Here is a 22,906-nt window from a genome sequence, read left to right on the forward strand (position 1 = left end):
TTTAACAGTCACTCTTTAACCTTGATATATCAATGAGTAAATCACAAGTCTATTTGATGATTTTTTACTTATTTGTATTCTCTTCTGGATCATTGACTGTCTACATTAGCAGTTTCAGAGTCTAATCGATGAATTTTTCTCTGGAAAACTCACAAATTATTTGCTCTCACAGTTGGTTCAGTCTGACTGTTAGTTCATTTTAAATAAATGACTGGGTTTTTGAATTTGGTCAGGAAAGACTGACATATATACATTCAAATTCTTCCATCTAATTGAGCTAAAATATTTATAACCTGAATTTATTTAAAAATATGAAAACAAATGGAAAATTTTAAACAATTTTTACATCCTCTCCCAAATCCTCACATTAAGAAACAAATATAAGCATTTTAAAATTATGTGATTCAATGAAAATGTATTATTTCAGTGCAAAACATTACCAACATAACAAAACCCATAAATTATCCTAGATCCCACAAAGCGAATATAACATGTGGTCCAGGTGAACCTTAAAATTTCAGGAGTGTTTTGCTCAGCTAACAAATTTTCCTTTGGTGGAAAAAATGCTATACTAGATAGATGCTCTTGAAACCTAGATTAAATCAAATGGCAGATTCCCTTTTAGTATACAGATTATTCCAGGTTGGAACCTTGATTTAATCTGTACAGATGCTTAAACAAAGTATCAGTGATTACTTTGTTTTGTATAAGACCTTTATATGTGGTAGATTCAGATAGAGGCATAATGATGACATCAGGCTCAGCGTGACATTGAATGCTAAGTTTTTTGGACTAAACCCAAAAATTATTGTCCCAGGTAACTGAAATGACAAGGAATCATACTATTTAAAACCTTTTTCAAAGCTCCTACTGAGTCATTTCTACATAGGCATTTCTACATAGGCATTTTTTTAAATGCCTAAAAAATTCTTGGGAACTGAATTGTATTCATGTTCTGTTAGACAATTAACGCTAAATACAGATAAGCCTGTAAGATAGTCTGTAATTTAAAGATAGAACCACTTTGAAATTTTATTTGATCATTTATGTTCCATATATTATGGCATTAGGGGATTGAATTTACCCATTTACCCTATCTGTTAAAGGAAAGTCATAGAACAATTTATAAAGCAAAGAAAAACATTGCTTTTTGCCCATAAAAAAATTCAATAGCTTAAAGTTTTTTTAATGTTATATTATTGTATTTGTTTGTAGTATTTTTTTTTAAGATTTTATTTATATGAGAGAGAGAGAACTTGAGCAGGAAAAGGGACAGAGGGAGAGGGAGAGAGAAGTGGACTCTCTGATGAGCAGGGAGCCTGACATAGGACTTGATTCCAGGACCCCAGAATCATGACCTGAGCTGAAAGCAGATGCCTAACAGACTGAGTCACCCAGGTACCCCTTGCTTATTGTTATTGTTGTTGTTGTTTTCCAGAAATGCTCACCAAATGTTCATTATGGAGCAGGGACTTCATGGGCATACCAGTGCATGAGCATGGGCATACCAGTGCATGAGCACGATTCTACTTTCACTCCAACAGGGAATACTTAACTGAACCCAGATAACAGCTTTGACTAATATTAATTAAATTAACCACTTTTGTCATGAAACAGAAATATAAAGTAAATATCTTCTTTTATAGAATAATCAGATTTTTTTATATGGACTTCTTGTATCACAGGATGGTTGAAACCATGGATGGTCAATCACCTTAGAATTTCTTCCAAATCTGAACTCTAATCCTTTGCATTAGAAATACACTTACCTACACATGCTAAATTTATTTTAAAATTTTCTTAGAAGTTAGAGAAGTAAAAAGATGTAAGTGAGGTCACAGAGACTGGATTCACCTACAGAGAAAATGATATTCTATTAGGATTCTGAAATTGGACATGGGAGTGATAATTTCATTTAGCACCAAATTTCATGGCTATTTGAGGTCAAGTTCTCTTTCCCACCCCCATGTGAGTGTGTATCCTAACACTAAGATACTATTTGTTGAGTCCTGCCCAGTAATTAGATAACTTAATTAATGTAACCAAAGTTAATTACATCTAAAATAATACCCCTTTTCAATGAGCTTATCAGTCATCTGACTGAACTGACAAATTAGATGAAAGATGATCATTGAGCTTTATGTAGAATGCTCTGAGCATACTGTCTGGGAAAACCCTGACAATGAAAATATGAGTTCCATCTTCATGGCCTCTCAAAATCTTAGCATTCTTACTATTCCTATAGTTTAACCCTCGCTTCCTCATGTCTATAATAAATCATTCTGAGAATTTCTCAAAACACCAAAACATTTGGGTTGTTTGTTTTTTCCTAAACCATCTCATATTCTGACAGTTAATCTTACAATTTTTTTTTCAAATTTTCCTATTTCTTTCTTTAGTAGAGCAAATTGACTCGCTTCATAGTATGCAATAAATATGCAGATGGCTGTGTACCAATCTGTTCTGAAATATTCAAGAATAACATACTTTTTACTCTTTCACTATGTGAAAACTGTGGTCAACAACAGTAAAAATAACTCTGAAAAAAATATTTTTACTAATTTGCAAGGTCTCCATCTTCCTAAATGTAGCCATTGAGCATTAAATCAAACTAATTTAAGTTTGACTTAAGTTCCTTTTCCTAATCAAAAGTTAGACTGCTGAGAGAAAATGAAACCTTTCAAATAATTTCTAAAATAAAAGTGGGGGGAGATAGAGATCTCCTTGTTAAGATGTTGATGGTCAGAAAAGACTAAAATAACAATAAGAAAATAACAGGGCAAGCCAAAAACCATACTACTCCATAAAGAAAACGTAAGTATAGTAAAGTTGCTGAAAATCCAATAAAAATAGAAAATCTTAGAAACAGCCAAAAGCAAAATTATCATCACATTTAGAGGAAGAACAACAATGAGAATGACAACAAACTCCATAAGGCAAGCTGGAACACAATGGAATAATAATAAATCCTTAAAATGTTGAATGGGGGGAAAAAAACCACTATCCACTTAGAATTCTAATTAGCAAAAATATACTTTAAAATGACATAAAATGTATTTTCAAATAAATAAAATTTGAGCAAAATTGTCACCAGGTGGCTTGTACTAAAAGAAATGTTAAAACAAGTTTTCAGGGTGCCTGGGTGGCTTGGTTGGTTAAGCGACTGCCTTCAGCTCAGGTCATGATCCTGGAGTCCCAGGATCGAGTATGGCATCAGGCTCCCTGCTCAGCGGGGAGTCTGTTTCTCCCTCTGACCTCTCCCCTCTCATGCTCCCTCTCTCTCATTCTCTTTCTCTCTCTCACACATAAATAAATAAATAAATAAAATCTTTAAAAAAATAAAATAAGTTTTCAGGCTTGGGGAATCAATAGCAGATGGAAACATGGATCTACAGAAAGAAATGAGAAGAATTAGGAATTGTAAATCTATGAGTAAATATAAAAGATTTTCTTTTGGTCCTAATTAAAAAAATATTTTCCTGTTTAAAGTAAATATACTAATAATGTATTGTAGGGTTTATAACAGAAATTGAAATAAAATCTCTAAAACAGGACAAGGCACAGGGAGTAAATGAAATTATGTTGCTGTAAAGAACTTACACACAAAGTGGTATAATATTAATTTAACAAAAATCAATGAGTTAAAAATCTAATCCCACTAAAAACAAAAAGACTTAGCCAAGAAAAACAAGAAAAATGGAATTAAAAAAGAAAATTCAATTAACTTCTAAAGAAGAATAAAGGCAAATGAATAGGTGGGACAAATAGTAAACAAATAACAAACTGGTAGCTACAAACTCAATTGTAAGTTACATGGAGTTCATAGGTGAGCCTCTTGAATGTACAAATTAATGTTTTAAATGAATGTTCATGCATTTTTTGAATATATGATTAATGCTTTTGATCAAATCTGGGAACTTTCTCACCATTATCACAACACCTTTTTTCTCCTTTATGTTCACTTCTTCTGGGACTTCATAATGCATATATTGATATAGTTTTTTGTGTTCCATAGGTCTCTAAGAAAAATTTAAGGCCAAAGAGCATGTCCAAGATTATACAGCTGATGTTAGGTCAAGGAAAATATTTTTAGATGTTTGCTTTATCTTTGATCAACTTCCTAATTAAAATTAAACATACTGCCACACAGGAAATGAGGAGCAATACCTACCTAGTCCTTTTTTAGGTATTCTCTAGGCAACATTCATCACTTCCTTAGCTCATTTTCTTTCTATTCTAATTAATCAAGATCAAATATTCCCTATGTTTAAACTACTGTATGATTTAACGTTTCTTATTTTTATACGTAGTTTTATAGAACAGCTTCAGTTCTACAGCTGCTCTGAGACTACTTGATAATTTGTTTCAAAAAGAAACAGATGTGCTATGATTATTCAAGCAGGTAGGGGGTGAAAACTAAACTGAGTCAAAATTAAATACAATCACATCTCAATTTGTTGCTAAATAAAACAAAATCAAATTGGAGAAATTAGAACTATGGTACACTGTTGGTGGGAATACAAAATGGTACAGCCATTATGGAAAACAGTATGGAGGTCCCTCAACAAATTAAAAATAAACTACCATACAATCCAGAAATTCCCACTTCTGAGTCTTTATTGAAAATAATTGAAATCAGGACCTAGAAGAAATGAGAGCACTCCCATATTCATTATACGGCTATTCATAATAACCAAGATGTGGAAATGTCTGTAGATGGATTAATGAATAAAGAAAATGTGGTATATACATACAACTGACTATAATTTAGCCTTAAAAAAAAAAAAAAGGAAATCCTGCAATATGGGACAACATGGGTGCATCTTGGGAACACTACGCTACATGAAATGTTTCAGTCATAGAAGGGCATATGTTGCATGATTCCATTGATATGTGATGTCTAAAATAATCAAATTCATAGAAGAAAGAATAGAATGGTAGTTTCCAGGGGCTTTGTGAAGAGGAAAATTAAGTTGCTACTTAATGTATATAAATACTTATTTTTCAGTTATGCATTATAAATAAGTTCTAGCAGTCTGGTGTATACTATTGTACCTACAGATAGCAATCCTGCAGTGTGCACTTAAAAGTCTGCTAAGAAAAATAGATCTCATGTTACATGTTTTTACCAAATAAAAAAAAAAGAGGACTATAAAAGAAAAAAAATCAATAAAATTATTCTGTTAAATAAATACAATAGAAAAAAACAAAAAAAGTCAAAACCTCAGAGCATATTGCTGTTTACTAATTATGAGAACTTTGCATTTTTTTGTCTGATTAATAACCTTAATCAAGTTGCAGGAGAAAGTCTGCTAAAAGAGGAATATAGTTGTTGTCTCTTATATTAAGCATTAAATATAACATTGAAAATGTTATTCAGAAGAACTAGAAGAATAAATAAAGAAACCTGTTCTGTTGCTTGAGATTTAGATTAAGAAATGATAAATACTTACGCTGCTATCGTTATGAGAAGCATGCAACTTGACTTGAATATCACAAAACCAGCATAGCACACCCAAATATTAATTGTGTAATGCATGAAAAGTAGAGAACCGGCATCCACTGCTGAGAACATTGCCAGGGCCATCTCTCCCAGGAGATCCCAGTTGACTTTCACACAGCCTGCTGTGAAGGCTGCCAGAGCCCCTGGAAAGGAAGGAATCAATATATATTACAACTTGTCATTTCCACATATACAAAGTAGGGAGATGTTTTGTTAAAATTCACAGTGGATGGGCACTGAAGCATTTCCAGGCTATGGTAAAAAATGTTGACCAATCATGACCTTTGACTGAATGACAATCACTTGATCCACCTCTGGGAAGAGTGCATATCTTTTTCTCTTAAAGTTTGAAATAGACCAACTGAATTTGGGTCTCCATAAATCACAGACTGGAATGGCCCCAGAGAGGCCTTTTTTCCCTTTCTTCTTCCCTTTGCAGAAGATAAAACTTGGGTTCAGAAAACTGGTGTCAAACAAAAACAAATCCAGACTTTGATAGGGGGAGGCTTTATTTAGAAGAAAGAATTGCAATAGGAAGGACACTCTGATTGCCCAAATCTGCAAGCATCTTAAAATCAAACAGAAAAAGGGTTTTCTTTTATAGTGTAATCCTTCACTGTAGGGCAAGCAGCCATAAATGGGATCTTTGGAGAGGAAGCTGGACAAGGAAGGGGAAATGATCAGTGGAGACTGACAGGAAAGTGTCCTGCTGCGGTCCATTTTCAGAAGATGATGGGGGCTGGGGCACAGTCCACCTTGTGTGGTGTTTACTCAGAATTGGGGCAAGCAGAATGTAAGGGGTCTGTAATAAGGAGAGGAGTCTGACTCAAGTTCAGTCAAGACAAAGCACCGTGGAAGGAACAGTCAGTTGTGAACACTTGGTGACCAAGTGAGGCACCAGGTTCTTCAGACTGAATGCCAGCCCTTGCTACCATGTCCTTCTCTGTGCCGCATAACAGATGTTCTAGCAAGAAGGGATTCTCTCTCTGTCCTTATCCTGCTTTCTCTATCTTCTCTATAACATCGATTTAAAAATTCCCTCGAATCTCTAAAACATACCTATCTTCTTTTTAAGAATTCTCTCTATACACTTCCCCATTTGTTGGTTTAATCATTCCCCTCTTTGTTGACTCATTCATTCACCTACTCACTCATCAAATGTTTTTGAGCTTCTCTGTGAGAAAATATGGTGGTAAATTTTGGATCCTTGCTCTTGAAAATAATATAGCCAACTGGAGAAATGAGATGTATCAATTTTTCATTTTAATAGTGTGTGACAGAATTGTAGAAATGCCGACCTTAACTCAAATTTAAACTAATCGTAACCTAGTGCTTCTCACAAAGGTGTTTTTGTCCTTCAGGGGAGAGATGGCAATATTTGAAGACAATTTTGGTTGTCATGACTTGTCAGGGGTGTGGGGTGGTGCTGGTGGTGGTATGTTAAGGGGATCTAGTGGGTTGGGACCGATGATGTTGTGGGACATCTTACAAAGCACAGGACAGCTCCCCAGGACGAAGAATTTTCCTGCCCAAAATGTCAGTATTGCTGAGGATGAGAAACTCTGACCCAAGCCCTACATGTAGTCACAAGACATACCCCTGGGACATATTCATGTGATGATATGTATTATATGGATATATGTATAATATGTTCCTACATCGTGCTGTGAATGAAGTAATCAGTTGTCAGGTTTCTTGCTACCCTTAGCTTTCTTTCTTGAAGGCAAGGCTTAATTTACATGAGGCATTAGGTCAGCAAACCAGGCTACTTCACCTGGTTCTGCGTAAAAATTTGGCACTAATTAGGGTCATCGCAATCACAAAGAGACTAAAGAAAAATTGTGTTTGGGAAGCTTTTTTTTTTTTTTTAAAGATTTTATTTATTTATTTGACAGAGATCACAAGTAGGCAGAGAGGCAGGCAGAGGGAGAGGAAGGGAAACAGTCTCCCCGCTGAGCAGAGAGCCCGATGTGGGGCTCGATCCCAGCACCCTGGGATCATGACCTGAGCCGAAGGCAGAGGCTTTAACCCCCTGAGCCACCCAGGTGCCCCTGTTTGCGGAGCTTTTAAAGAATGAATTTTATGCACATTTTACCTTTCCTACACATGCCTTCAGTAAGGTACATTATCTAAAGAGAAGAAGATTGTTTTCTCCCTTCTCCCAAGGAGCAAGTCCTTAGAGAGGAAAAGGGTTTAAGGTAAACAAATCCTAGAACTGGTTTCTAGGAGTCAAATGGAATTTTTAGAAAGGGAAGTGAGAAGAATATTATCTCAACAATGGACCCTGAAATGTTCAATAAATATATGGGTGTGGAACACCCCAACTTCAAAAATAATATCTTCAAAGTCTTATTTGATGTGAAAGCTTTGTTATATCAGGAAAAACCATGTGCATTGTTGGGCTTACTTCAAAGACAGCTCTGGGCTCTACCCTTCAAACTCTAGAGGATTAACTCTGTATCAACCCTCTTCCCTCCTCTTCACCTCATTCTCTTTGGAAAAGGATTTTAAACTTCACAAGATATGTTCGGGGAAAAAGGAAGAGTCCGTGGACAAGAATCTAAGAACCCCCAAACCACGGTAGCTTCTCAGCCAGGAGGGAAGTTTTTGAAAGTCGAAAGCCCAGGATGGGGTTGAGGGGGAATCCTGTAGCAGAAGCTGGAAACCCTCATTCTCTCAGGATCTCCTCAGGGTCACTCAGTCTCGCTGCCTCTTTCCTGCTGCACAAAAAGCAGTATCAGAAATCCATTAATAAGTAAATAAGGTTGAACAAACACTTAACCAGTCAGCTCCAGGAGAAGGAATAAACACTCAGGAACACACATAGCCTCTTGGAGGTCCCGCCTCTCCCAACAGGTCCCACCCTGTCTTTCTCCTTTTCCTAGCACTCTCTGTCTCCTGCTGCCATTTTCTCCACACTCAAAGATTGCTATTTGTTAAGAGCTACTGTGGAGAGACACAATTCTTACTGCTTCTTACTAATGTCAGATGAATGAAAGTATATTGTGTAGGAAAGACCAGAGAGAACAGTATACAAGGTAATACAATAAGCTAGCTGTGGAGAAGAAATTGGATGTAAGATTATAAGAACCCCGTTTTGATTCACTATTATTCCAGAAAAAATCTGGATATAACAGGGAATGAGGGAAGCTGAGTAGGTAAAATAATCTTAATCAGAAGGCAACAAGTTTTGGCAAATCTCTGCATGTAGAGTTAAGGAAAGATATAAATAAATTATTTAAGTTGTCTCAAAAGGAACCTTTGAATGATAAAGTAGCTCATAGAACAGTAGCTTTCAAACCTCTTTGACCATAGCCTGAAAAAAAGAAATATGTTTTATATGTCCACCAGTACATACATATTTGTATGTAAACAGTTTTCACAAAACAGACCTTATCCCTATAAGCTGCTGTGCTCTGTATTCTATTCTATTCTAAATTTTCTATTCTGTTCTTTGATTTAAAAATGCTGGTCAGAAATCCACCACATTGATTTCAAAATCTGTATTCTATAAAGGGTCAGAAAGTAAATATTTTAGGCTTGCAGACTACATAGCCTTCTTTGTTTTTATTTGGTTGATCTATTATTTTTACAAACCTTGGCATATATTATTTTTTCCCTTATAGCCTATTAAAAATGTAAAAATTATTAGCTCTCACGGGTCTTGGGCCATCATTTGCCCACCTCTGTTAATAGTTTGCAAACCACAGTTTATCAATTAGAATTAGAGAGCAATTAGAGAGGAAAGTGATTTGGTAGCTTAACCTTAAACCATTCAACTCTTTACGGCCAAACCAGGTTTGGTCAGTGGGACAGAAATTTGCAGTCCCTGTTTCTAGGGGGTAGGTAAAACTTTATTTTCCATGGATAACTTCACCAATCTTCCCTTATATTCAATGCCTCTTTTAAATTTTTAAAGTTTGTGTTAAAGCTTTTTTTTTTTTTTTTTCAGAGTATTTGGTATTTAGTATTGAAGTCAGTACAATGAACCTAAGACTATGATTTGGAAGACTATATTTCTTGCACTAAGAACACTATCTGAAAAGATAAAGTCTGGTATGCTGACCTCCAAAGGTTGCAAGGGCTTCTACTGCTCCATTATAGATTGTAGAACTCTGGGACGGTGCCTTGTAATCCCACAGGATTTGAACATAGTTCAAAACCTGATTGAAACCTGCTGTGGAGAAGGCCCACCACAGGGACCAGTAAAAAAGTTGCTCTGAGGAGTAGCACTCCTTCAGATCTTGGAACCACTGCACAAAACCCCTCAAAGTTACGTTTTCCGGCTTTGGAGTGCTTAACGAACCATCATCCAGATTCCTTGAAAAGGTGAATATTTCTTGGCAGACTAGTTTGTGACCCTTTTGAGGTTCCTCTAAGAAAGCATCTCTTCCTCTTGGTTTTGGAGAAGCCCCTGTGCTGGGTTTTGCGTGAAAAAACATGCTCTTCTTAGGCATTGGTAGGAGAAGTGAGAAAAGAAAGGCCATAGAGACGGAGGCCAAGGATATGATGTTGAGGCAAAAGCACGAGAGGCTGGCCAGGGACATGAGGAGCTGGGCCAGCACCGAGGCTGCTGTGTAGGCCACTAGTGTGATGCTCCTGCAGTAGCCGCTCACTTTCTGGTAGTGTTCGGGGCTGACCACGCTGTAAATGTAGGCATAGTATGCCACCTCGGTGGCAGAGACCATCCCATAGAAGAACTCTAGCACCTGCATGGCTCTTAATCCTTGGCCAAATACAAGAAACAGCCAGGTGATGATGAAGCTGACTCCTTGCAGGACGATGACTGGCTTGTAGCGGACGTAATCGGTCAGGATGAACACGGGGAGCAGCAGCACCAGGTAAGAGTATGTCCAGATTGGGAAGATCTCATTTGTGATCTGTGAGATTAAATGGGGGAGGGGCATAAGGACCAAAGCACTGGAAGTGAAACATACCATAGTTCTCTGACATAATATATTACCCAAAGGACAATGTATCCATCCTAGGACACATTGCTTGGCCCACGTCAATTTGATACTTCACATGAGTGTTCGACAATACAGTGGAAAGTCGTGGGAAATGGAAATTCAAGGAAAACAAATGGCCCAAATCATGGATATTCCTAACATGTGGGTTCCCCTCTCCAGTGTAAAGAAAGAGCAGTTATTGTTCTTAGTTACCTGCTTCTTACATTTTAAAATGGAATATTTAAATTTAAATAATAATATTTTATATTTAATTATTTTAATATTTAAATATTAAATTTAAAATGGAAAATCTGCATAAACCACTGAGGCTGGGAAAGAGGCCATAATGCATACGTTAGGCTTACCAGCTTTCCCGAGGGCAGTGTCGGACTGCTCACGTGCTGTTGCCTCTCCTTTTAAAATAGTTGACTCTTCTTCAATAAGGTTAAAAAGAATGTTTCGGTACTGGCAGAGCCTAACCATATTTGCCTTTGATCCACAGCAGTATGTGCAGACCCTCAAGAGATCATCTGGGTCATCAGGAACACATAGGACAAATGACCAGTTCAAGATCGAATATCAGAAGAAGGAATGCTAGTCTGTCTTCTGTTCTTCCGCATTCTTGGCCTTACTCTCTTGGGCTGCTTTGGAGGAGCCATGAGAAACCAGTTAGTATCTCTCTTGTTTAAGTCAGCTTTGGCCACAGTTTTCCAGGAAGGAGTCGGTGGTATTGGCCAATCATCTGAGCCCATCAATAGAACATAATTACTTTAGCTTCTATAAGCTGAATCTATAGTGGGTGGGAGATGAGGTAAGGATGGGGTAGAACCCCGTAAATCCTTCTCAGATCCCTGATGTAAACCTGCCAACTTACTGAGCCCGAGAGTGTGTTTTGACCTAACCTGTGTCCTGACTCCTTGAGTTCTCAGGTCACCTTCTACCTAAGTGTTCTTATACTTGGGTAGAACTTCATGCTGGCTCTTCCCGACATTAGGTGTAGTCACTAACCCGGGAAAAGCTACGTTCCATATCTGTTTTTAGGGACCGTCTCTGGACTCTAAATCCAGTCCAGGGGTATCTCCCAGACAAACCTACCTGCACCTACCAGCATTCAAGACTGGCACGAACCTTTTTAACTGGGAAGGAAAATGGTGGATGGGTTTAGAGGGCAGACTTTCCTTGGTGTCCAGTAAGGACATGAGGATGTTTTCCTGAGAGGGAGGCCAAGGGAGATATAATTGTAACGACCCATCTGCTGAATAACCAGCTCATAAAATGGGTGTGACATTTTTTTCCCTAAGGAAATTGAATCAATACAGTGCTTTGTCTGATCTTGTTATTGTTCAGTGATTAAAGGGAAGGTTCGAAAATTTTAGTGTGTAGCCAATTTATCTGGAAGGTTTATTAAAAACCAGACATTTAGACTCAGTAGATCCGGGGTGGGGCCTGAAAATGAACATTTCTAACAAGTTACCCAGGTGATGCTCTTGCGTGGGTCGACGGACCATGCTTTGAGAAACACTGACTCATAGGCTCTTTAGGATTAGATCCTATGACCTAACTAGAAGCCAATAATAGCCTTCATTTTTACACATAAAGAGGAAAATAAAATCTTCAGAGGATTTTTTTCATATGCTTTTTCCTAATTTTTCCCCTATAAATCTTATACTATCCTCTAAGGTTTATATGTAGGTATGGCTACTTTATTTTAGATTCATAATAATAAGCAATGACATCCAGGAGTATTGTTTTTATATAGCTCAAAGCTTGTTTTGAACTCACCCTATCTGTGTGGTAGCAAAGAATTTTATATTTTAAATGACAAATACACAGAAATCATTAAGGCCCATTTGTTCATCTTTGAGATTGTAAGAAGTGTTGATACTTTGCTCCCACCCAAGGTTTAGACATTGGTTCTAACAAGACATAAATCTGAGATAAGCACGTTAGTAAACTTACCACACCGAGGCTTATATTTTTATCTGGTCCTGCTAAATAAGGTACCACAAACGGTTCTGATGGTTTCATCATTGAGAAAAATCCAAAGCAGCAGAGGTTTACTGTGGGGAAAACCCAGGAATTGCTTGGTGATGTCTGGCAACAATTCATGGATGGTTAAACTGTGGGAGAAAAAAGAAAAAAGGAAGTCTGAAGATCGATGCTTTCTTTTCATAAAACTCGTGTTCTCTTCCCCATGCTCCATTTGTCCTATGGTCTTAAAAGTGACAAAAAGCAAATCGTGTGACAATAAATACACATATCACAGATCAAAATACAGGGACTTGAGTCTTGTCTTTGGATTTTTTGGTTTAAAGAGAAAACTAATGATTATCTGAAAACACTGCAGTAAAGGGGTTAAGTTTCATCTCTGCTGGAGTGGCGGGGTCACTGAGGAAAATTTACTCCCCAGTACCGCAAGCCAGTGGGTTTCTCCTGTAATCTTCTTCAGTAGAAAGGAGTCAGGGAATTTCTCCTCAGGCAGAAATCTTGGGCATAAGATAAGATTGGTGGAATTTTGATAAACGTAGTTGCTAAGCAAACATCTGCTTCACGCCCCCCTGTCATGAGCCTATTACCCTGTAGCAGCTGATGAACTGGAAATTCATTTTACTGAGTGCTTTAAAATGGTGAATAAAATAGCCTTTGCGAAGTGAAGATTTATAAAGCAGATAGACCCCTTGCTTTTTCTAAGAATCAAACTCAAGGTGAACCTTGGTTTAGCATAAGAAGCCTCCACAGATTTTCATTGTCAACCACCCAGGTGATTTGATTTGTTTTTAATATCTCTCTTCAGAAGAACTCCATGACATCTAGACAACATGGCATCATGCATGAAATTCAACAGGACTTAAAAGTATTTCTGAGGTGATACTTAGCACTTGCTCTGTTCCTGTTTTTTTGCCGCTTACATTGTTAATACTGAAATGTGAGAATTTAAGTTCAGGAGGTCAAGCCTTAAATTCTGCTGAGGGAAGATATGTGCAGCCCTTAGGGAGGCAGTCGACTGCTCTGAGAGAACGTCACTCACTCAGTCATTGACCGTTTCCTCCCTGAAGCTTCCAGACCCTCTCCAGCTTCTCTCCCTCCTTCATCTATGCTTCCTCTCAGTCACAGCCCTGACAAAGCAGGGTGCCCTGACGGTCAAGGGCAGGGCTCTGGAGTCAGTAAGGTCCAGATTCTTCCTGCTAATTACAAGCTTGAAAACTATGGCAAGTTACCAACCTCTTCAGTATCTCAGATTTCTCATCTGTAAAGTGAAGATAATGATATCTACCTCGTGTTGTCAAGATTACACGCATTACTACAAGCTAGAACAATGCCAGTCAGTAAGCACACACTTTGCGTTCTGTGGAAGGCATGACTTTGGAAGACACTGAGGTGCCTTTGACGTGCACATCTGTTTGTTAGCCTGGCAGTTAGGGGGGCAGGAGGCAGGGATTCATTTTTGTCACCGAGTCTAACACACAATCTCACACATCAAAAGTCTCCTGGAAATGTTTGTTCAAAGTACAGCCACTTGGCCAAACATGGTTTCTAACGGACCAGAACAACTCAAATAATAATAAGGAGATATTTCCCAAGTTTTCTAATTACTTAAAGTTGTTCTCTGGAGTAGGAAATACAAGCCACTGTTTGCTTCTCAAGAATATGGAAGTCTGGGGCTCCTGGGTGGCTCACTGGGTTAAGCCTCTGCCTTCAGCTCAGGTCATGATCTCAGGGTCCTGGGATTGAGCCCTGCATCAGGCTCTCAGCTCAGCAGGGAGCCTGCTTCACTCTCTCTCTCTGCCTGCCTCTCTGCTTACTTATCATTTCTCCCTCTGTCAAATAAATAAATAAATCTTAAAAAAAAAAAAAGGAACATAGAGGTTATTCTTTTTTTCCCCCCAAAAGATTTATTTATTTATTTGAGGGGGGCAGGGAGAGAATCCCAGGCAGAACCCCCATCACCACCCCGCTGAGCATGGAGCCTGATGTGGGGCTCAATCCCAGGACCCTGAGACCATGACCTGAGCTGAAACCAAGTGTCAGTCATTTAACCAACTGAGCCCTCAGATGCCCCTGGAGGTTACCATGAAAATAGTTTTGGATCAAAGAAACGAGGATTTTCTGGTGAGAAGAACACGGCTTTTGCAGTTGAGAAATTCAAAATCTGGACTACACCTTTTGAGCTGTGTGATCCCTGGACACAGTTTCTTAAGGGACCGAGGCCCCAGTTGTCCTCATCTGGGCAAGTGGGTAACTTCCCTTTCCACCTCAGATGTTGGCAGCCGGTTTGTCAAAGAGTGTTGAACTCAAGATGGGTGGATTGGTTGGTCTGACTAGAATACGGAATCCGTTACCACCACCATGGGAAGATTCACATGACAAGTGATCATGTGGAGAAACAGCAGAACAAATCCTCTCGAATGTGAAATGGGGCTGCTCTCAGGACGGGCTCCAAGTTGGCCCCCTGCTGGTATCCTCACTTACTGCAAAGGGACCCTGCGTTTTCATTTTCTCTATGGTGCTCTGCGTGCATAGCCCCTCTGAATTGAAGGGCTTTCCTTATGGCCTGTGGAAAACTAATGCGAAGAACCTTGAAACCACGAGGCGTGTGCTATTCCTTGATATCTGGTCTCCCCTGAGATTGACGGGAGTGAAGAACCCAACATGATAGATGCAAACATTCCTTCCTTAGACCTCCTTTTTTTAATTCCAAGGCATTTTCCCCTTTTTAAAATTAATGGTGGGGTTACAGCTTTAAAAAAAAGACATATACTGAATTTACAATCTCAGGTTACTCTAGTGGTGTGATGTTAATAGTTCAAGCAGGTGATAATTCTTAGTTGATTTTTAACCTGTTGCTTCAAAGGTCATTGGAAATTAGTTAAAAAGTTACCGAACAAAGGCCCTGATTTGCTTAGTTATGTCAAAAATGTAAATTTCTAGTCTTCTGGAGGAGGATGTTGGGTGCACTGAACACAGTGGGCTTCTGTTTCAGGACACAGTTCCATCCCAGGTGTTTGAGGAGGGGTGTTCTGCAGCTTCGGGGCCCTTGCAATTTGAGGAGCAGGTGCACTGCCATGAGTGGGTGGGCATTTAATAAGTATCCCAGCTATTACTGCGATGTGGACCTTCTGATAGATGTGTTTTCTGCTGTACTTAACATAGCTGGCTGAACTTAGTCAAATTCCTTTGCCTCTCTGAGCCCCACTGATTAAAAGAAGGTAACAGTGATCTACTTTATTATTTGTGAAGAGTACATGAGGTCAACAGGGGACAACTCAGGGCACTGCCTAACACAGTAAATACCAATGTCTTCCCCTGGCCTTTCTTTGAGAGTCTGGTCTAGTCCCAGTGACCCAGGAAATCATACCACCAATGAATCCCTGATAAAGTAACAGCTCATAATGTTAGACCCACATAAGTTGAATTATTGATCATCAGTACACTATGTAGGAATAATTTCAAAATTAATTTAAGAGAATAAGAAGACATGGAAAGAGTAAGTTTACAATTTAAGATCACAAGGAAAACTATTTCTTTAAGGAATTAAATTGTCTGAAATCCCTTTATAAATACTAACTTACATATGAGAGATCATAAGTCATTCTTGCTTGTCTTGTAATCAGACCTTTATGGTTTGCCATAAAGGGAACATAATCAATTTAATTAGATTTTGCTCAAAACACATACTGTCCACACCTCTAATTCTCCATTTAAATGTTTTACTAAATTCACTTAGATTCTTGTCTAGATTAGTGAACATTTACTGGACATACTTTTTAAAGAATTAGGAGAGAAAGACCTCTATATTCCAGCTCACCATGACTCAGTATTAAATTTTTTTTTTTTTTTTTAAATCTAGATGACTTAAGTCAGCTTTCCATGTCAACATTTTCCATCTGAACCTTGCTCTGCCCTTTCTAACCAGCTGTGTTGGTTAATACATACTGACCAAAATCATCATTTTTAATGGTGATTAGACAGATTTCTTTCTAGTTGACTTTCAGGGTTCATATCACTAATCTTGCTATTTGGATGCTATCAGGTAAGATTAGGGACTCATTTCAATGGCATGGTTCCCTTGCACCCAGGAAATCACAAGGATTAATGAATTGTTGAGACCAGTTTTGGTACTGGGAAGTGACATGGTGCCGTAACAAACATAGAAGCATGGAAGTGAGTTTGGACTGGAAAATGGGTAGAGGCTGGAAGAATTGTGAGGTACTAGATAAAAAAAAAATTTAGAATGCCTTGAAGAGATTGTTGGTAGAAATATTGCCATTATATGCACTTCTGCTGAGGGCTCAGGAAGAAGAGAGGAGGCACACTACAGAGAAAGCGTCTATTGTTTTAGAGAAGACATATCTTACCAGGAACAGAATGTTGCTAGAAATATGAATGGTAAAAGTGCTTTGGTGATGTCCTAGATGGGAAGGAGAAACATGTAATTGGACACTGGAAGAAAGGTGATTTGGTTCTAAAGAAAGGTTCTAAAATGGCAAAGAACACAGTTTAATTATGTTTCGTTGTTGGAAAGAGAGTAGAACTTATAAGCAATGAATTTTGCTTGGAGATAACTTTGTTTGGAGAGTTCCAAGCAGTGTTGAAGGTACAGCCTGGCTTCTCCTTTCTACTTATAATAAAATGTGAGAGAAAGGAAAGAAATCGAGGGATGAACTCCGAAGCAAAAAGGAATCAGCACTCAGTGACTTGGAAGATTCTCAGCCAATCTAGATAGCATACTTTATAAACAGAGCCAACAGTGTGGCTGGACCATCACTGGCTAAATAGCTCAGGTGTTCGGGTGATGGATCCAATCAACCATCTTGGTAGAAGCCAGGAATGGAGATGGGGTTATCCTGGAAAGCTCTGTAGAGGACCCTCTGGTCTGATGGCTTGGACCTCTGTGAATTGCATTCTACTGGTATAAAACTGAGAATGTTATACCAGTACAATCACTACCAGCATGGCTTAATAGGGACAGAAGCAGCATGAAACAAAAAAGTGAGTGAGTCTGAAAGCAGAGGCACAGATGGAGAAGTTTGGGCTGATGAGACCCCCTCAGGTCTACAGGGTGAGGCTGCTGTCCTGTCAGGCTCAGAGGACAGAGCACTGAGCCTCAAGGAATGATTCTCAGGTCTTGAAATCTAATGGAACTTACCCTGCTGGATTTTAAGTCTTCCTTGGGACCCATTACCCGCCTTTTCCCTTCCAATTTCTGCTATTTGGAATGAGAATGTCTATCCTATGCCATGATAATTGTATTTTATAAGCAGATACCTTGTTCTCTGGTTCACAGATGAAGGGGAATTTTACCAAAGGATGAATCATATCCCGGGTCTCACGCGTAGTGATTTATATGGTTTAAATGAAGAAATTTGGGACTCCGAATTGATGATATTTAGATGGCAGCCTGGATTTAGAGTGAATACTGGGATAGTTAAGACATTTGGGAATGTTGGGAATGGGGTGAATGTAATTTTGTATGTGGGGGGCGGATGTGAATTTTGGGAGGCCAGAAGGCAGACTGTTAAGGGTTGAATTGTGTCCCCACCCCCAAAATATGTTGAAGTCCTAATTCCCAGTACGTTAAAATGGAACTTACTTGCAAACAGGGTTGTTGCAGATATAATTAGTTAAGATGAGGTCATCCTAGAGTAGGGTGGGCCTTTATTCCGATATGAGTGAGAAGCTCATAAGGAGAGACACAGAGACCCACAGGGAGAAGGTGGTCATGTGCCAACAAAGGAAAAGACTGGAATGATAGATCTATAAACCAAGGAACAGTAAGTATTGCCAGGAAACACCTTAAGTTGGCAGAGGCAAGGAAGGCTCTTCCCTACAGCCTTTAGAGGGAGAAGGGACCTACGGACACCTTAGTTCTAAGCTTCTAGTCTCCAGAACTATGAGAGAGGCAATAAATTCCTGATGTTTTAAACCACCCAGCTTTGTAGTGCTTTGCAGCCACTTTAGGAAGCTGATATTGATTATAATACATCGAATTTGAAAATTTTAAAATTTAAATTCAATTTATTAACATATAGTATATTATTAGTTTCAGAGGTAGAGGTCCGTGACTCATCGGTTGGATATAACACCCAGTGCTTATCACATCACGTGCCCTCCTTAATCCTTATCATCCAGTTACCCTACCCCCACCCTCCTCCCCTCTAGTAACCCTCAGTTTGTTTCCTAGAGTTAAGAGTCTCTGTGGTTTGTCTCTTTCTCTGTTTTCATCTTATTTTATTTTTCCCTCCCTTCTCCTTGTAATTTGAATTTTTGATAATTTGGACAAAATGTATGATACATTACACTTTAAAATTTTTCATTGAATATGTTCTATCCTGGATTTTCTTGTATTCACACTTTCATTATTGTTAACTATAAGTAGGACAAATGAGTCTTTATTTACATATTGAATGAAATTTCCCAGTTCGTTTTTATAGCTACCTATAAATATCTTCACCTAGGTAATAAACATTGGTTATACCCCATACATTAGTGGTTCAAAAAACTGAAGTGTTCTCATTGTATGAGTTGCAGAAATGACAAAAGAGTGCCTCACTCTTTTAGGTCACCTGCCTAAGCAGACTGTAATTTTTAAATAAAAATTTATAAATTTCCTTAGAGCTTAGTTATTACTCATAAGTTTATTTTCTATTGACGTTCCCGCTGAGATACTGATGTCAATAATGACAGCACTCCATTTTACTGAGTCTGTCTTCTTTATCAAATTTCAAGTGCCACAATGGTAATGAAGGTGTCTTTTGTACAGGAGACTGATGTTCTTAGGGCACCTTTGGTTGGGTTTGTGCTTTCAGCCAACAGAAACTTCAGACACCCCAAGTAGTCAGGAAGCCTTTGGGGAAGGAAGAAAAAGGAAGGAAGGAAGAAAGCCAGTTCTGTTGTAGTTGTAGTAAAATTGTTCTAACTCATTCTCATTCACCCATATTTGGTCTGCCTGGTCTGAACAGAGCAGATCCAGGATGGTGGGCCAGGAAAAAAACTTATGATGGAAAGACCACCTTGTGTATGTACTTAACACAAGTTAGAGTTACAGGGTTTTCATCACTACTTCACAATGCAAACCCTATGTTTTACGATGGGCATTACCATTACAGAAATTTTCTTTAAAGAAAAGTGGGACAGGCTCATTCTAGAACCTTCTTTTGTCATTCATGGCAATGCTACAGATAAATTGGGTCCAGTGCTATTGTTGGAGTGGATGTAACTCATACTGAGTCTGAAAGAATGGCATAAAGTGAAAATTGTTGAACAAGTCCTAGGTAAAGAAAGACCTCTGTGAATTTTTGGTTGTCAACCGAGCTGTTCCAAGTTCTTTTTCTTTTCTTTTTTTTTTTTTTTAAAGATTTTATTTATTTATTTGACAGAGAGAGATCACAAGTAGGCAGAGAGGCAGGCAGAGAGAGAGAGAGGAGGAAGCAGGCTCCCTGCCGAGCAGAGAGCCCGATGTGGGACTCGATCCCAGGACCCTGAGATCATGACCTGAGCCGAAGGCAGCGACCCAACCCACTGAGCCACCCAGGCACCCTCTTTTTTCTTTTTTTTTTCTTAATTGAAAGCGACATGGTACTCCCACCTGTGGGGGATGGGCTGAGCTGTGATTTTGCTTCTCATTTGGAGAAGGTGTTTAAACACCAACTGTCGGGTCTCTTCCCTACTTACTGATTCAGCATGTCTTGGCAAGGAAAGGAAGAGACTGAGAATTTTCATTTCTAACAAGTAGCCAGGTGGTGCTGACCGTTGGGGACCTCACTTTGAGAATCACAGATTAACAAACAGCAGTTTGGGGCCACTCTGAGGCTGGAAGTTTTAAAGAGATTTCTGTAGTAGTTTTTGCTTCACTCTCTTTGCGTATTAGGCACTAGAGGGCAGTGTGATCCCAGCACATGGGGACAGAGAGCCGATGATGTCACAGCAAATCCAGACCTGTTTCAGCCCAAGCATCTCTGATTTTTATCTGCTTTGTTTATTGACGGTTAACATAGGAATTTAGTAATTTTTATTATTTTTTTCACATAGGAATTTATATGTCAAAAAGGTTCTACCACCAAAAATAAATTTAAAAGTTATTCTCTCTCCAGTCCCTTCTTTTTGAAGTCCTAGGGCCTGCTAGTTAGACAGCAGGCGTGACGGGGGTGTGTGATTTTATGTCCCATTATTCAGACAGCTATAGAACTGAAAGATAAACTGGCTCCTTAGAGTCCAGTATTTCTGATAGTGTTTGCAATGCACTCAAATTCTATTCATAACAGAAATAGAGTTTTGAGACCAAATAAATTCAGAAGCATTGGGTTAAATAAAGTTACATGAGTTCCTTTGCTGGAATGTTCCTCAGAGTCTTTAATTGTACATTGGAAATCCTTGAGAGGAGGTTGTGGAATGCAAGTCCACTACAAGTATTTTGGAAAGAATCACCAATCTGGTCCTAATTCTTCATTTTTCTTGAAGTAGAGACCGGAAGATAACATGGCTGCTGGGTAGTGACAGGGCCTGTCTCCTGAGTGCAGCTCAATGTACTTCCCACGGGATAAACCTACAGGCCTGCGTGCAATGACAACGCCCACGTGGGTTAAATGTGCTTCCTGTTTGGGGCCACGAGTCTTCCTAATCCACCTGTTGGAATACTCCTCCTCTCGGTGCTTGCAGGCTGCACCCCATACTTTCCAACAGATGGGGCTCCAAGGCCCCTTCCTAGACAGAGTCCTCCTCAGGACACCCTGTCCAAATTTTTTTTTTTCTTCTGTTGGTAATGCTTTGTCACCACTTGCTATATATTAATATGCTTAATGGTCTTTGTCCATTTCTGCCTTTTAAAATAGAAGAGCCAGAATCATCTTGGTGTCGACTATATTCACATTTAGTAGGTGCTCAATTAACATTTTTTGGATAAATTATCTAGTGTTGGCAAAGTATATAGCCTGAGATTGATTATTGTATCAGTCAGGGTTCTCCAGAGAAATAGAATTAGTAGGAGTTATATATGTTATGGGTTAAAATGGCAAAAGCTAGTGTGTTTTATGAAATGTTTCTAATAGGACCCAGATAACCTAAGTGTTATATGAATTTACAGACAAATTTCCACTTGCATTTCTGGGCTTAAAAGTACAATATCTGACACTACCTAGTAATTGTTTAAGTTTAATGGTATTTTATTTGTATACATCCTGCTATGTTACAGAATATTCTTTTTTTTTTTTAAGATTTTATTTATTTATTTGACAAGCAGAGATCACAAGCAGGCAGAGAGGCAGACAGAGAGAGAGGGAGAGGCAGGCTCCCCGCTGAGCAGAGAGCCTGATTAAGCCTCTGTTACAGAATATTCTTATAGGCTTCAGGAAGTTTGGATTTATTTATTTATTTATTTATTTATTTATTTTATTTTATTTTTAATTTTTTAATTTTTTATAAACATATATTTATCCCCAGGGGTACAGGTCTGTGAATCACCAGGTTTACACACTTCACAGCACTCACCCAAGCACATACCCTCCCCAATGTCCATAATCCCACCCCCTTCTCCCAAACCCCCTCCCCCCAGCAACCCTCAGTTTGTTTTGTGAGATTAAGAGTCACTTATGGTTTGTCTCCTTCTCAATCCCATCTTGTTTCATTTATTCTTCTCCTACCCACTTAAGCCCCCATGTTGCATCACCACTTCCTCATATCAGGGAGATCATATGATAGTTGTCTTTCTCTGCTTGACTTATTTCACTAAGCATGATACGCTCTAGTTCCATCCATGTTGTCGCAAATGGCAAGATTTCATTTCTTTTGATGGCTGCATAGTATTCCATTGTGTATATATACCACATCTTCTTGATCCATTCATGTGTTGATGGACATCTAGGTTCTTTCCATAGTTTGGCTATTGTGGACATTGCTGCTATAAACATTCGGGTGCATGTGCCCCTTTGGATCACTACTTTTGTATCTTTAGGGTAAATACCCAATAGTGCAATTGCTGGGTCGTAGGGCAGTTCTATTTTCAACATTTTGAGGAGCCTCCATGTGCTACCTAAAGCAATCTACACATTTAATGCAATTCCTATCAAAGTACCATCCATCTTTTTCAAAGAAATGGAACAAATAATTCTAAAATTTATATGGAACCAGAAAAGACCTCGGATAGCCAAAGGGATATTGAAAAAGAAAGCCAACGTTGGTGGCATCACAATTCCGGACTTCAAGCTCTATTACCAAGCTGTCATCATCAAGACAGCCTGGTACTGGCACGAAAACAGACACATAGATCAATGGAACAGAATAGAGAGCCCAGAAATAGACCCTCAACTCTACAGTCAACTAATCTTCGACAAAGCAGGAAAGAATGTCCAATGGAAAAAAGACAGCCTCTTCAATAAATGGTGCTGGGAAAATTGGACAGCCACATGCAGAAAAATGAAATTGGACCATTTCCTTACACCACACACAAAAATAGACTCAA

The 22,906-nt window shown here is 38.7% G+C and overlaps 1 protein-coding gene across 1 annotated transcript in view; it reads right to left on the minus strand.

Moving 5' to 3' along the window:
• Nucleotides 1-22,906, minus strand: part of LOC116597392 (thiamine transporter 2-like) — a 44,101-nt gene that overhangs the window by 10,437 nt on the left and 10,758 nt on the right. Inside the window, exons 3-5 of the mRNA XM_032355054.1 lie at nucleotides 12,412-12,572; nucleotides 9,570-10,383; nucleotides 5,454-5,646 (exon numbers count right to left, since the gene is read on the minus strand). Of these exons, the coding sequence (XP_032210945.1) occupies nucleotides 5,454-5,646; nucleotides 9,570-10,383; nucleotides 12,412-12,561 (1,157 nt within the window). The 5' untranslated portion in view covers nucleotides 12,562-12,572. The remainder of the gene's footprint in view (nucleotides 1-5,453; nucleotides 5,647-9,569; nucleotides 10,384-12,411; nucleotides 12,573-22,906) is intronic.

The sequence above is a fragment of the Mustela erminea genome, chromosome 8, assembly GCF_009829155.1.
Source record: "Mustela erminea isolate mMusErm1 chromosome 8, mMusErm1.Pri, whole genome shotgun sequence".
Taxonomy (NCBI): Eukaryota; Metazoa; Chordata; class Mammalia; order Carnivora; family Mustelidae; genus Mustela; species Mustela erminea.